Genomic DNA, 16178 nt, shown 5'->3' on the forward strand with positions numbered 1-16178 from the left:
TGTAAATAGCCATGATTTGAATCTCATCCAGTTCGTCTGTGTGAATCGCGCCTATCACCGGGTCAAGTCCATTTTTCTTTTTCATTGCCCCAGACCACTGCTGTGATACTCGTGTCAATCGGTCAGTGATGTTTCGTGCTGATGGAACCAGCGTCACGTCTACTGTCAGCCCGTACTCTTTCACGAGCTCCTTGAGAGTACTTAGTCACCTCCTAATAAGCATCTCGCTTGCTACTTTGGTGCGTACTCGCGCCTTTCCAGTTAGCGTACCCGAGACCCAATGGCATACTCAGACAGAATCTATCTATGTGTAGCATCTTGCTCTGCTACTGAAGAGCCAAATTGATGGCGTCCAGTTCGGTTAAGTTAATGTTGAGAGTCATCTTCAGGTCGCAGCCAACATGCATCTTCCAACACAGTTTCACGCATCTCCAAGGGAGCTAGCATCGACCCATACATTCTGCTCTTTGCCGTCCACACACCAATTTCCCCGGGCCGGATCGTTCTGCTACACAGATTCTAAGGTTTCAAACATCATACAATGCAGTACGACGTTTCTTGCTTCATCATCCTTGCCCTTCGTTACCGAACTTACTCTCCTTCTGAGTATTCCACAAGCCACACGAAGCCAACCGCACACCGGAAAGTGCCCAACAAGTCGACCACACAGGGAAAACATTGTTCATGGGAGCCTCTGGAATTGCATTTCCTCGCTTCCACCGCAGTTTACTGCATTCCATCCTGACCGCTAATCCCACTCGTACACCGTCCTTCAACCGCTCCAGGTTCTTGCAATCCAACCCAAACTGCGCTAGGTGTTCTCTTACATGGGTTGCGGGCACCACGTCTTCATTGATAAAAATGTCATCAATGTAAGCAGATGCTGCGCGGCTTACAAGTTCTTCCTGGGATAATACTTCACTGACAATCTCTCTCATTATCAGGGGAGCCACATTCAAACCGAACTCCAGACGAGTCAGACAGTATTTTTTCGCGTCAATTTCCACAGTGTTATGGCCATAGTGTCTCATGGACCCAGACTTGTAGGTATGCTCTCCTGAGGTCCAGTAGAGATAAGTTAGCACCTTTTTGTCTCCATTTGCACAGCTTAGCCGCACAAACATCTGCGTTGGCCGTAAACGCGTCTACGTAATGATTTAGCTCCCGGCAGTCCATCACCAGGCGCACTTTGGCTTTGTTCTGCTGTATCACAGCCATCAGGGGAATTAGGCCTTTGGGGGTCCCAATTTATCCTCTGGGTACGGAGCTCCTGCATGTATTCTACACGGATTTCTGCCGGCACTGGGTATTCAGACACTCGATTGTGTAGCCTTTCAGAGGGGTGACCACTTCCATGATGCAGTCCACGTTCGGTTTTGATGGTCAAAGGTGGCTGTGAAATCCGGTTCATTAATAGAAATGGCTGCGCATTTAATATTTTTCTTGCCACCCAGCCGCACTGTGTTCCGCGTCTTTGACAGTCCCTTGCAAGGTGGCCTTTAACATTGCATTTGAAACAGGTCACACTAACAGGAATATTCTGGGCCCTGTTGTTGGGTGAGCGTGTGGCCGCAATGATGTCCTGATTTTGTTCCCCAGCCATTAAAATTCCCACTCTCGACATTAGCTCCCCCATGGTTAGGGCTTCGATGTTCGGCACCTGTTGAAGAGCAATTGAGATGGTGTTCGGCACCTGTTGAAGAGCAATTGAGATGGTGTCAGGGAACCCAGTGACGAAAGTCAATTTTGTGAGTCTCTCTAAGCCATCTCCTGTGAATCCGGCCAATCCAACCAACTGCCTGATTTTGTTGGCGTAAACATACACACATTCGCCAGCCCATCTAACCATAGTTATTTTTCTGTATGCTGCAAATGCATCATCGGTAAATGCCTCCTTTAATCAGGCCTCAATCTGGTCTATCTTCTTTTGATCGTCCTCCTCCATTTCCATGTAGAGGGCCAGTGCATCACCTTCCAGATATAAAGGTAGCAGACTCGCTACATCATCCACCTGCTGAAGTTGTGCGACAAGTCTCACTTATTTCAGCCAGGCTACGTCTCCTTCGCCAGAGAACGACTTGATAATATCACTGCTTATCCACACCTTCGCCATAGTCGGGCCGAAATAGCTTGAAGAAAACTGTAGTAGGCAAAAAAAAAAAAAAAAAAAAATCAGGAACACAGGTAGGAAATAGTATCTCCCACCTTTAGAAGAGAGGAATTTCTTGGCTGTAATAACCGTAGAGAAAAAAGAAGCAGAAAAACAAACAAACAAAAAAAACTCGCTTCTCGCAGACACGAACAATCCAATCGCCAGAACCACCTACACACAATCCAATCGCCAGAAACACCTACACACAATCTGCAGGACGCCCCCTGACTGCTTTCCAGCGTCCTGCCTTTATAGCGACCGGGAATTATCTATTCGCATAATCGCGCGAGATTAGACACGATTCTACGAGGATTGTATGGGGGTCAACGCTAATAAAAACCCATGGACTCCATCTTGGAACTCTCTCTTCCACTCAACCTGAAACACAACAGACGTATCCGAGGAAAGCTCTCTATTTTCCGTAAAAGGAGACATTTTGCTTATGGGAATGTGTACTCGAGAAACTGCATTACCATCACCAGCTGAGTTAGTAGATCTCAAGAAACTACACCTATTACAGTGGTGGACATTAAGTCCCCAAATATATGAATCAAGATACAGTGTTGTAAGTTTTTTTTTTTTTTTAATTACAAAGGAATCACCACTTATCAAAGGCCAGAGGCCACTCGAGGATAAGGGTTAAAGAGTGTACAGTGGTAAAAAAGACAATGTCATAGTAATTGTTAGAAGTGTAAATTTTCATCAAGAACTTGTTTACATTGGACTTGAGGACAGTCATATTGTAGTCAGCTGAAAAGCAGGAAAACATAAGAGAGTTCCACAGGTGTGCAGTTCTAAGAAAGAAGCTTTGTTCATAAAATCTACATTTACGTTTAGGCACAGATAAAAGTTATTGAAAACGCATACACATGATTTTAAGTTCTCTAATTACTCTCTCTACCTCTCTCCCTCACTCACACTCTCCCTGTATAGAATCTTTATGGAAGAATGGGAGGTATCCAGGCATATTAATTGGAGACTGATAATCTAAAAAACTGACGGCACTCCTGTGGACAAACACCATAATTCACTTCACCTCTTAACTTTGATGTGCTTTCTGGTGCTGCCAAACACTAGACTCCTTATCCTTAACGCAGCCACTGCTCTTTAATATGCAAATTAATGCGTTAATATTTTTAAACCTCATAATCTTTAAAGATCATTTCACATCACATGGACCCATGCTCAGATTGGCATATATATCTAGCCCTTCAAACATAGCCAGGCACGATTGTTAAGTTGAGTTAAGACTGTAGAGTTGTTTTGTCTATAAATACGAGCAGATCTTGCTTTTGCTTGTTGTTGTAGTTTCCTTTGACAAGATGGAAGTTTCATTCAAAGTGTGTCTGTGATAGGAGTAAATTAACATTGGTAGCAGAAGCTGTCTTCTTTTGTGTGATAAGAAACTTGTTCAGCAAATGTTAAAATACATTTAAAAGAAGAATGGCTTCCTTCACAAAACAACCACCTATTTTGGTAACTGAAGAAGCATATGCTAAATGGAAGCACGATATAGACATATGACTATTTTTACAGATTTATCTAAGGAGAAAACCAGGACCTGCTGTGTTTTTGTCATTACCACAAAACATAAGCTAGTGTATTTGACACTTGACAATAATGGATATCGACAGAGCAGATGGATTGTATACATGTCATTTTTAGAATCCCTACAAAAGGGTGTCTGGAATTAATCTATATATTAATACGATAGCATGTGTGTTCTTTTGTGTGTCACGCTTTCTGACAAATTTGATTGGTTGAGATTTAATTCTGGAATAGACATTTAATTTTGGAATACACATTTACGAATGCTCCAGGTGGCATTCGATTAGCGTGTTCTCACCACTATATTTGTTTTTAATTCTATACATTTTAGGGCTTTTCTTTCAAAAGTTGTTAAGAAATAATTGATTTTAAGTTATTCTGTAGTAAAAAACAATAACAAAAATTGAGCAGTTATTTGTTTTTTTTTCATTGTTTATTTTTTTTTTTTACATTTGTTTATTGAGAGAGAGAGAGAGAGAAAGTGAGAGAGAGACACTGCGGTTTTCGTTAATTAAAATATTATTGCTACTACTACAACATTTTCATGTAAACAAAAGCCAAGATGCATATCTGTTATGAAACCTCGAACTTCATGAAAAACCTTGACGTTGCTAACCAAAAAGCAACATATTAGCGAAACAGAACTGGTTTTGTACATAAAATATTTTTATAAAAACATTAAATCTAAAAAATAAATACATATATATTAAATAACAGTTCCTTTTTCTAAATAAATTATTTTTATTACAACATTGTTTTAACTAAAATAGTTTAATGAAAAACTGTTTTTGGTACATAAAATATTTTAATCTATATATTAAATATGATAGCGTGCGTGTTATTTTCTGTGTCACATTTATTTTTTTTCTTCCGAATGTTTGTCGTTTAATTGTTATGCCTTTCGATTTCTTGTAATAAATAATTTTACCAAGAATTCTTTATCAGTTTTTGTATCGGTTATAGCTGAAGGAACTCAAGTTTATATACATACATTCTTTTTTTTCTTAAGTTTTAGTTTCGGTTCAAGCTGATGCACACAAGCCATATGGATATGTTTTTATTTTTGAAATCACAAGTTTATAATATATAAAAATGGATCGAAAATTGACTCTTATAGTAATATATATGAAATCTGCATAAATTAAAATATCATATTTAAGCATATTTTACGACCAGGCTATACCGGGCATCCCTGCTAGCTTAGATATATACTTTTGCAGTTTAACAAAAGAACTCGGGGTGTCTCTATTTATGCTGAACATCCACAAAAATGTAAACATCAATATATTACATATGAAAGAGTCCACTGTGGAATTTCCACATGTCCTACTAGTTTAAATGAATTTTTGATACAATATGAATTTTTGTGTCAAAACTCACAGAAATTTGGAATTACTTCACAAAAAAAGTACAGGCCTTTTTTGTTCTGAAGTGTATTAGAGGAAAATGAAAAATTAGCTTAAAAAAAAATCAAAAAACATTCAAGCTTGACATATGTAACAATGAAAGATATAGTGAAGAAAGTATTTCCTGATATTTATCATGATAGAATATATAAAGTAAATCCTAAGGACAAACCAGGTTTTTTTTTTTTTTACACAGTGAGTAAGAGAGAAAAAGACAGGTAAGATGATGTGTTGTTTTAACTGCAATTCAATTAAGCATTTTGTATGAGAGTGAATGAGTTTCAATTCTAGAAATAATATCTATCAGACCAGATGAACTTTACTCTGTTTAATGTTGATTCATGCTATCAAACATTGAGAAATGATTCTTATTCTAATGTAAAAATGTCTAATCTTGTGAAAAAGACTTGAGTATGGCAGTGTTGGACTCTGCTTGCTTACAAACTGTTACTGGAAAAATTTGGTTTAATGTATTCTTGGATACATTAAATGATCGAGATAAGCGATTGGTGAAAACTGTTAGGTCTAAGAGAATATTTTGTTTTGGTGCAAAGGTCAAACTTGTCTAACCAACAGTAAAATTAAAAACCAAAATAACATTCCACATGCCCTGTGCTAAAATGCATAGTTTTCTCGCACGCACACTCTTTCGCTCCCTTTCTTTTCTCTTTCTATGACTGACTTTCTCTTTTGCCAAGAGAGAAGAATTGTATTTTACAGTTTTGCTGGACAGACATGAAGTTTGGATCTGATCTCAACTGGCAATGAATGGGTTGAGAATGGGTCTTGAATTTAGCATTCTATTATTATATTTTATACTGTTACGAAGTTGAGCAGGAAAATAGAGGAGCACAAGGACACACTCCCCAACCAGGCCTCTGAAATGAGCTGTATAGTTAAAATCAGAGGTAGACAGATTGTAGCTCTGATTGACACTGGATCGGAAGAAGTTAAAGGCACATAAAGGGGAACTAAAATATTCTAACCTAACAGTTATTTTGGCAAATAGGCTAAGGATGACACTAAAAAGCCGGGTCTATTTACCCATTAAAATGAAAAAGACAAAAGTTTCATTTAGGTTATTTATCATTCTAGATTTGGATCGGAAGTTGATATTAGGTGCAAATAGTTACAAAGGAACCAAACCCAAATAACCTTTCACTCCAACCAAGTAAATGTAGTAATATCAATGGTAAAGCCGACAGATCCTCATTCAGTAAAGTCAAGTTGCCACCATGAACAAAAAAACTACTCGATCAAATTAAGTGAATTTTTTCCCGGAGATCTTTAGTTCAAGATATGTACAATATAACTTTTTTTTTTTTTTTTTTTTTTTTTTAATATTTTCCTTTTTTAATATCTTGATTAAACTGTACAAGTACCACAAAAAAAAAAAAAAATCCACTGTCAGTATTGGACTCCAGTCTCAAAACAAACCTCTGTTACAGAGGTAATTAACGTATGCCCCACCTACCTACTTCACAAAGGCCTGTGGGACAAAGTAGCTTCAAAAACACTGTCAGCTTTTCATTAAGATAAGAGGGACACAAAATGACTCCTGCCAGAAGACCAAGTATTTCCAAACTCGAAAGGAATATTTGGGAAAACCATAATTCAGAAGATCCTCGAAAACACTTTCCTCCCACAATATAGAATTAATATTAGTCGGCTAATAAATTTGTGCAAAAGTGTGAATGAGCAGAGAGAAATTGTTATCAACCAGAATCAAGACATTAAAAAAATTTTTTTTTTTTTTTTTTTTTCGGAAAAAAGGCCAATTAGTAATTGTCTAAGAGAAAAATGAAACAAAGTTGTCACCTTAAATAAAACAACACTACAGCTTTATTTTAAAACTTTTATTGAAAAAAAATCAATTCAGATAACTTGATTATGTAGTAGAGCTGACATTTATTCAATGTAGCCCCCCCCCCCCTTCACTCACCACCTCGATATAGATCCGGAACTAGGAGCATACCTTTTCCACAAGCACTGGTGAGAGCTTGGGCAATACTAGGCCAATGGTGGTGATAAAGCTGCTTTGGGTGTTATAGATCATGTGATGTTCTCAACATATGACCAAATGAAGTAGTCCAGTGAGTTCAGGTTGGAGGAGGTGGGGCCAGTGAGAGAAGGATACAAAGTTGTCACACTCCTTCTGAAGTCAAGATTTTTTTTTTTTTTGATTGGTGGGCTAGTGCAGAGTCCTGCTGCCACACACCCAGTGACGGCCAATGGCCTCTTGATTGCACCAGGGGATCACCACATTCTTCAGCACATCTCTGTTCACTTTGGTGTTGACTTTCAAGCTGACTTTGAAGATGTGGTCCTCACTTGAAAGCATACCAAAGATCATAACTGTGGCTGGAAACTTTGTTTTCATCACTCTGGGAACGTTCTTGTTAATCATGGCAATCCAGCGATGCATTTTGAAGGTGGTGGCAATGGTCTTGTTGTGATAACTTGGATCAGTAAAGAGCATGAGTTGTACAGCGGCGCATCTCCGATCTCGCTCATTGAACATTGTGTCACTTTCAGACATGATAGAAGGCTCCTATCGCTCTTTTGGATTTGTACACAACTGGCAAACTAGTAAATGGTCTGCAACAAAAAAAAAACCCCCAAAAAAAAACAGGTTTTCATCAAAAGGAAATCGAATTGTGTTATCTTTTTTAGGATGACAATTTTATTGTTCCACCCTGTAATGAAGTAAGTTTCAGCTGTAATTGTTTTAAAAAAATAGGCATAATAATAATAACTAGCAGGACCTGTGGAAATTCCACAGCAGCATTTTTCCTATGTAATATATTGTTGATGGGCAGGCTGTGAGCGTTCTGTTCAGCATGAATGAATGCACAATCATATTATTCTAGTTTTTTATTAAAGCTGTATCGCCCCCCCCCTACTAAAATAATAACTTTGATATATTTCTTGGGCTAATTATTTCATTACAAACACACTGGTCAATTAACTCACATTTTATCATTTTTCATGATTATTGAATATGTTACTATGTTCGACAATAATTTTTCATAATTTCAACCCACATTATCACCCTTTTACTAAAATATTAAATTTGATATATTGTATCGGCTGATTATTTTATAAAAAAACACAACTATCAATTAACTCACATTTCATCATTTTTAATAATTCTTGGATATGGTACTAATTTTGATAATTTTTCATCATTTAAACTCACCATATCGCACACCTTACTAAAATAATAACTTTGATATATTGTCTAGGTTGATTATTTCATTACAAACACACATATCAATCAACTCACATTGCAACATTTTTCGTCATTCTTGGATATGTTAATAATTTCAACAATATTTTTTTATAATTTAAACAAATGTTGTCGCCCAACCTTACTAAAATAATAACTTTGATACATTTGTTGGGTTGATTATTTCATTACAAACACACTAATCAATTAACCTCCATTTCATCATTTTGCATAATTTATACCCACATTATCGCCCCCTCCTTACTAAAATAATAACTTAAATATTGTGTGGGCTTATTATTTTATTACAAACACACTGATGCATGAAATCACATTTAATCATTTTTCATAATTCTTGAATATGTTACTTATTTCGACAATCATTTTTCATAATTTTAACCCATATTTTCGCCCTTCCCTCTTTACTAAATAATAACTTTGATATATTGTCTAGGCTGATTATTTCCTTAAAATGCACCAATCAATTAACTAATATTTCATCATGTTTTTGTAATTCTTGGATATGTTACTAATTTCGATAATAATATTTTATAAATTTAAACTATCCTCGTCACCCTCTCTTACTAAAAAATTACTTTGATATATTGTCTGGGCTGATTATTTAATAAAAAACAACTATCAATTAACTCACACTTCATCATTTTTCTTAATTCTTGGATATGTTACTCATTTCGACAATTATTTTTAATATTTTTAACTCACATTATCACCCCCCCCCCCCCCGCCACTATTAATATAATAATTTTGATATATTATCTGGGGTGATTATTTCATTTCAAACAGCAATCTATTAACTCACATTTCGTCATTTTTCATAATTCTTGGATATGTTACTAATGTCGACAAACATTTTTCATCATTTTAACCCATATCATCGCCCCACTTACTAAAATAATAACATTGATGTATTGTCTGGTCTGATTATTTCATTGCAAACACACTAATGCATTAAATAACATATCATTTTTCATAATTCTTGGATATGTTACTAATTTTGACAATTATTTTTCATAATTTAAACCATCCTTATCACACTCTCTTACTAACAATTACTTTGATATATTTCCTGGGCTAATTATTTTATTATAAACACAATCGATTAACTCACATTTAATCTTTGTCCATAATTCTGGATATGTTACTAATTTTGACAATAATTTTTATGATTAAAACCCCACATTATGCCTCTCTCTCCTACTTATATATTTTATATATTGTCTGGGCTTATTATATCATTACAAACACACCAATGAAGTAACTCACATTTCATCATTTTTAATAATTCTTGGATATGTTTCTAATTTTGACAATTTTCATAACTTTAACTCGCTATGTCGCTCCCACTTACTTAAATAATAACTTTGATATATTGCCCGGGCTGATTATTTCATTACAAACAAATAAATTCTGGGTATTCTCATAGAATATATGTTTCCCTATCTTATCCAATCCCGGGTGACGCCGCATATTCTGCTAATATATATCGTTCACCTATCTCATCCGATCCTGGGCGACGCTGGGTATTTTGCTACTATATGTTTTCCACCTATGTCATTCAATACTGGGCGACGTTTCTGATAGTATATATTTGAACATATCATTCAATCCCGGGACTTACTTCATGTCTGCCACCCCACTGTTGAAAATATACATTAAATAAAGTAATGTTTTGATCATAAACTGTTTCAGCCATTTCCGGGGGTGACTTTATATCCCCAACCCACTGTTAACAATATACACAAAATAATGTAATGTCTAAATAGTAAACTGTTTCAGCCATTTCTGGAACTGATTTATAATCCCCACCCCACTGTTGAAAATATATATGAAATAAAGTAATGTATAAACCGTAAAATTTTCAGCCATTTCCGGGACCGACTTCTTATCTACCATCCTACTGTTAAAAATATACATTAAATAATGTCCAAAATGTAAATGGTTGCAACCATTTCCGGAACCAACTTCATATTTCCCACCCCAATGATAAAAATATACATTAAATAAAGTAATCTGTAATGCGTAAACGGTTTCACCCATCTTTCGGGACTGATTTAATATCTCCCACTCCACTGTTAAAAATATACATGAAATAAAGTAATGTTTAAATCGTAAACGGTTTGAGTAATTTCTGAGACTGACTTAATATCCCGTAACCGACTGCTTAAAATATACTTGAAATAAAGTAATGTTTAAATCATAAACTGTTTCAGCAGCTTTTCGAAAGTAATGCATAAAAACATTAACATGGTTATGGATTAGGCAACCATTGCTTCAACATGAATTTCTGAGTGTAGTATCAGTTTTAGCATTCCAGTGACTTAACTCAACCCTTTTTTGGTCTGGTTTAATGGGGGAGAAATTCTTCATTACTGATACAATTTTTATTTTTGTTATTGACCAGAGTTCCCTTTTTGGGGAGCTGGTTTCCCCCTAAATTTTTAATCGACCTCATGTCCAATTCCGCCCTTGTGAGGAGGCAAATAAACAAAAAAAAATAATCAGACCAGACATTTCCCAGGGCATTTTATAATTAATCAGAAGTAACATTTCCAGGGCATTTTGTACTTAAATCAGAAATAACTTTTTCCAGTTACTTTTTTTAATATTAAAACTTTGTTACATTAAACATAGTACTTATTCACAATGTCTCCCCACGGGACAGATTTAGACACCAGGATCGTTTTTTAACGTGGAGAAAAAATTGTCTTAGTCGTAAAGGATTTCTCTTCCACTGAGAGAGAAATTGAAATGTAGCACCTGAAGATCTTAGCCAAAAGGCCAAGAAAGACAAATCATTTTTATTAGCTTTGCCTCAACAGCGACACAAATTTTTTTTTTATATTTCAATTTCCTTTTCAAGGGTGACAAGGTTTTTTTGGAATATTCCACTTTCGTTTTTTAGGGATGCACAGCATGATAACGGATGGAGCGATAAGCTCCATAATATAATGATTATGTAAAGCATTATACTGAATGCTCATATTTACTGTCATTTAATTCAATTGTATTTGATTATACTTTTAAAATTGTCAATACAATTTTACTGTTAAAAATAATGCAATGTTCACTTTTCATACCTCAAAAATGAAGGCCGAAATTAAATTAGAAATAACTGTACTTTTACTTCCTATTGTCTTCTTATATTAGGAGTGATGAAAGCATCTTTTGTGACATTTTTACTGATTACTTTTTTGTCAGTTGGTTTCAAAGTTGCCATCTTGTAATTTACACATGTTCGTGCTTCTTCATCCTCAGCAGGGTAATATTTACTGCTGATCATCAGTGAAATAGATGTAGAATCCAATTTTCTATGCCAATCTTTTAAAATTAATATTTGAATCATGGGTCTATGAAAGTAGACATACACAAGTTTTTATCATTTAGATAGGATGAAAATCTTGTTTCCATTGATAATCTGAATTGTTCCAAAATGGTAAGAATTTCACAAAAGTCAGAAATACTAGAATTAAATTGTAAAGCTTTTGACAGAAATAACCGCAGTCACATTCATACCTTAATGAAAACTCTCACCAACTAATTTGTTAACAAGCACTTGCCTTGCATGCTCTAATCAATCGCATAGCTTGTTGAGCTTTTCCCCATGAATTTTTATTCAAATGATGTTTGAATTTTAATCCACATGAGTCCAAATATATTTTGTGTTGTTTTTGATGTCAGTTACCTCAATGAGATGTCCAATTCTTAAAACATTATTCCCTTGAAATAGGAAAAATGTTCAAATATAATTTAAATTATACTTACATATCATAATTCTGTTCTTCTGATTCTTCATGTATATTTAACTCTTCGATTGTAGAAAGGATATCTTCAGAATTAATCTCCAACTGTTTCAGCAGGGTCACTCTCTAAAGAATAGACAAATTATGTTTTAACTATTATTGATGACACAGAATTTATTGTAAACTACAGACAGACCAAGTCAGGATAAGTGCCATAATTTTGCTAGAACCCTACTTGAAACCATGGATTTGCCAAGATGCAAAGAAAAGGTGATTTTATAGTTATCTAGTGTCACAAATTTGCACACTGAAAATTTAAAAATTAATTCTATAATAAATTCTTCCAAATGTTAAATTTCTAAATGAATAAATATGACATTATGACAAATAGAAATAATGTTAATGTTTTAAATTCTATAAAGATGGAGGTTAAAATAAATTTAAAACTAAATGTAAAAAAAAACAAACAAAAAAACAAAAAAAAACATTTTCTCTTTTCAGTTTTCAAATCTGATATTTGCTTCTGTTTAATAGGCATTTTTTTTTAAATTTAATTTTTAATCGTTACAGCAAACCTCTTCAAATGTAAATACTCATTAGTTTGATTTACATAATGTTGTCAATTTGGTTTCACGATGATCACTAAAAACATGAATATATATAAATTTGACAAAAAGAAATAAAAATGTAAAAGTAAATTTAAAAAGAAAATGATAACTCACTTGTAACTGCAGAAATGGTAAATTAAAAAACTTGTGGAGGTATTTCAAACCAAATCCATTCCGCATTGATGATTCGGCATAACGTACTTGAGCTGAATCTTTTCCTCTAAAAGTAAATTTATTTCAAATCAGTTACCAGCATGACAAATTCTTTGAGATTATGAGAATGTGCTAATATGAGTAAAAAAGGATCAAGATTTTTTCCAGGCATTTTTAAGTACGATGAAATTATTTTTACATAAATTTGAATATAAAACAATGAAAAGTTTCAACAAAACTGAAAACCAGAAATTGTGAGAGCTTTCATTTTGGTTCCTACATCATATACATATTATATTAAATTAATTAATAAATTTAAGTTTATTATTGCATTTAATCTTTTATAGTTATATTTTAAGTAAGTTAGAAATATTGAAATTTGCAGGAATTAAATATGGCTCGAAATTTAAAATTGCTTTGCAAACAGACCTTGGTTATAGTTTGAAAGAGTCACCTGATGCTAAGATTCTGGTTAAAGAACTAGGCGATTTTGTTGTAGAATATTCTTCTGTGTGCTACTTGCAAAAGAGAAATTAATATTAAAAACGGCTAAATGTTTGAAGTAAGCTTTTTCTTAAGGTAAGGACTTTCTACTGTTCCTATAAAAGTTTAAATATTGTTTTTAAATAAATAAATAAATAATAAGTTTAAATAAATATATTTTAGAAAAATTTGTCAACATAGGTGAAAGCACTTACATAGGAATGGTGGTGTTTCATGTAATAGTCAACCATTAGTAAATAGGAATTACATTTGTTAATGGCTGCCGGTATGCTCCTGTCTTTGGAGCACAAAAGAGACAATTGGAGTTAGTGATCTTGAAGACATTTGTGCTTGAGAATGGGAACAGCAGTACTAATGTGCCTTGCTTTTCTTCTTTAGATGAAATGACTCGATTTCTTATTTAGCATTAAAGAAGTAGTACAGTTGGTTACATACTCTATGGCCAAGAATGATCAAAAAAAAAAAAAAAAAAAAGTAAAGACTTTTTTCATTTTTATCAACTCCCAATTACCGTTGTAAACTTTCCACAAAGTAAACTGCTTTGTCTTCCGACACAGTTCGATGGTGACCCATGTCTTTGTGATTTCCAAGTACTAAAACTGGAATATGGCACGGAATCCTGACAATTTCTCGCTCAATATAACTGAATGTCCTGGAAAAAAAAAAAAAAAATTAGAAAAGTTATCAAAAAAAGAATTACAGATAATTTTAGAATAACTTTACCTCATACCAGTGGTATGCAGGGTAACCTGATGATGTCTGGAGCAAAATGTACTGTAAAGCATTCATGTACATGGGTTGCTAGAAAGATACTTTTGTTAATTGTACTGAATGAAGCCCAAAATCAACAAATTTCAACTAAAAACACTCAAAAATGAAAACGAAGATCCTTATATTAATAATATAGATAAAGGGAATATCAGAGTGTGATTGGACTTCAAAATTTGATTCATAAGTGCTGAAATTTCTTAATTATAATTTTATTACCTTTATTCTACTCCCTTTCCCGATGTTGATTAAAACCAATGTATTGATAATTCAGAACATTGTTTGCAAACTGTTTTGATATAAGGAAAAAAAAGGAAAGTTTTTGCATCAATAATTCCAGGGTTAAATCGGCAGTTAGCTGAGGTGAAAGCCATTCAAGGAAACCAAAAATGCAAGCATCAGCAAACAAGGTTTAAGCCTTTGTATTTTGGGATGTGCAAAGAATGTTGTCCTTTGTTCCATTGAGAATATTCATAGTGAATATTAAAAAATCATAAATGGAGAAAAACATTCTCTCATTAAAACAATGCATCGTGCCAAAAGTTGATTGCAATGACAACAAAAAATTTTTCCCAATTTGACTCTAATGGAGGAAGTGATATATTGAGATATTGATCTACAAAAATGGTATTGAGTTGTTAGAAGTGTTGGAATCATATCATCCTAGAAGGAGACTAATGTGATCAAGTTATGTCTAAAAATTGTTGCTTTATTAGTTAGATTCAGGACTTATCAAGTGATGCATTACTTCAGACAACAAGAAGGGGGGGGGTGTAAGAGAAAGTAAGAAGTGAATGAATAGAGGGGGGAGGGGCTGTAATGAATTCTCCATGGATGGTTTGTAGAAATTAAAAGTTGTGGACTCATTTTGCTATCCTGTCGATATGATTTGTCCTGGTGATGTCAATTACATTTAATCTTATGCGTATAGACTGCATAGGCAAGCTTTATGAGTTTCTTAAGCAGTCGTTCTCTGTCACTTGGTGTCAAAATTACAACAGCTTTACCTGTAGTACCATGTTATATGAAAGTGCATTCTGGGCTTCCACTAGCTCACGTTTCCTGAGGATGCAAAAGAATGACACAGCTATGGTTTGGTGAATTTGTAGTGTATCCCTTTATGCCAGGGTTAGTTCTGATTCCATGCTATCAATGCTGAAGGTGCCCAGCTCAGTGTTGTAGTTGCCTATGTTGAATTGAATGAAACTCTGGTTAGATAAACTTGGAATGACTCAAAAGTAATTTATGTTATTTTCGATATGCCATTGCAAATTGAAACCAACATAAATTAGTTTCATGGAGAAAATCACTTCATACTATCATTGCCAACATAAATCGCCATCTCATGTAGAAGTGACACATTAGACAAAGTAAAAAGGAAAGACTAGATAAAGATAATTAGAGATTTAGAACTGATGGATCAGATCCTGAAAATGGTTGAGAGAATAATTGAACAGTAAGTTAGATAAGTATAAATGAAATGCAGTTTAGTTTCATACCTTGGCATAGTATCACACACACACACGCATGCACACATGCATATATGTATTTTGCCTTTGTAGATCTAGAGAAGGTTTTCCAGAGTGCCAAGAGAGATGAGGTGAGCTTTAAATAAACTAGGGGCAAATGAGTGGCAGGTCAAGATTGATTCAATTGGTTTGATTTATGGCATATCAACCTCTTTTGGATTATTTGATATCAAAACATTGATAGTAATAAGGTAGATGGTAGTTGAATGTTATTAATGTTAAAACATTTTGGCTATATCTCTTTTAATGCCATCTTTTCATATTTTTTTTTTAATGTCAAAAATTGTTATGTGTTCCTTCTTGACAAATGCTTCCCTTATGAATGTTTCAAGTCTAGTTATGGGGGTCAATAGGGTTTCTTTTCCTGAAACTTGTCTGATTTTCTGTAATCAGATTTTTGGTTTATTGGTTTATTTATCCATATTTTATTATATATTTGTAGTAAGTAACCTAGAAATAGTTTTGATAGATTTTTACGAAATTAGTAATGGATTTCATCAGAGCCAACTATTGTATCATA

At 34.1% G+C, this 16178-nt stretch overlaps 1 protein-coding gene across 5 annotated transcripts in view; it reads right to left on the reverse strand.

Moving 5' to 3' along the window:
* The window catches only part of LOC145286012 (rab-like protein 6), a 254354-nt gene that overhangs the window by 78642 nt on the left and 159534 nt on the right, over positions 1-16178 (reverse strand). For all 5 annotated transcript variants that reach the window (XM_080134625.1, XM_080134622.1, XM_080134621.1 and 2 more), the window contains 3 exons: positions 13873-14013; positions 12819-12924; positions 12119-12222 (listed from right to left, as the gene is read on the reverse strand). In XM_080134625.1, coding sequence (XP_079990751.1) covers positions 12119-12222; positions 12819-12924; positions 13873-14013 — 351 coding nt within the window. The remainder of the gene's footprint in view (positions 1-12118; positions 12223-12818; positions 12925-13872; positions 14014-16178) is intronic.

This window comes from Euprymna scolopes, chromosome 10, assembly GCF_053919585.1.
Source record: "Euprymna scolopes isolate OS-2025 chromosome 10, ASM5391958v1, whole genome shotgun sequence".
In the NCBI taxonomy this organism is placed as follows: domain Eukaryota; kingdom Metazoa; phylum Mollusca; class Cephalopoda; order Sepiida; family Sepiolidae; genus Euprymna; species Euprymna scolopes.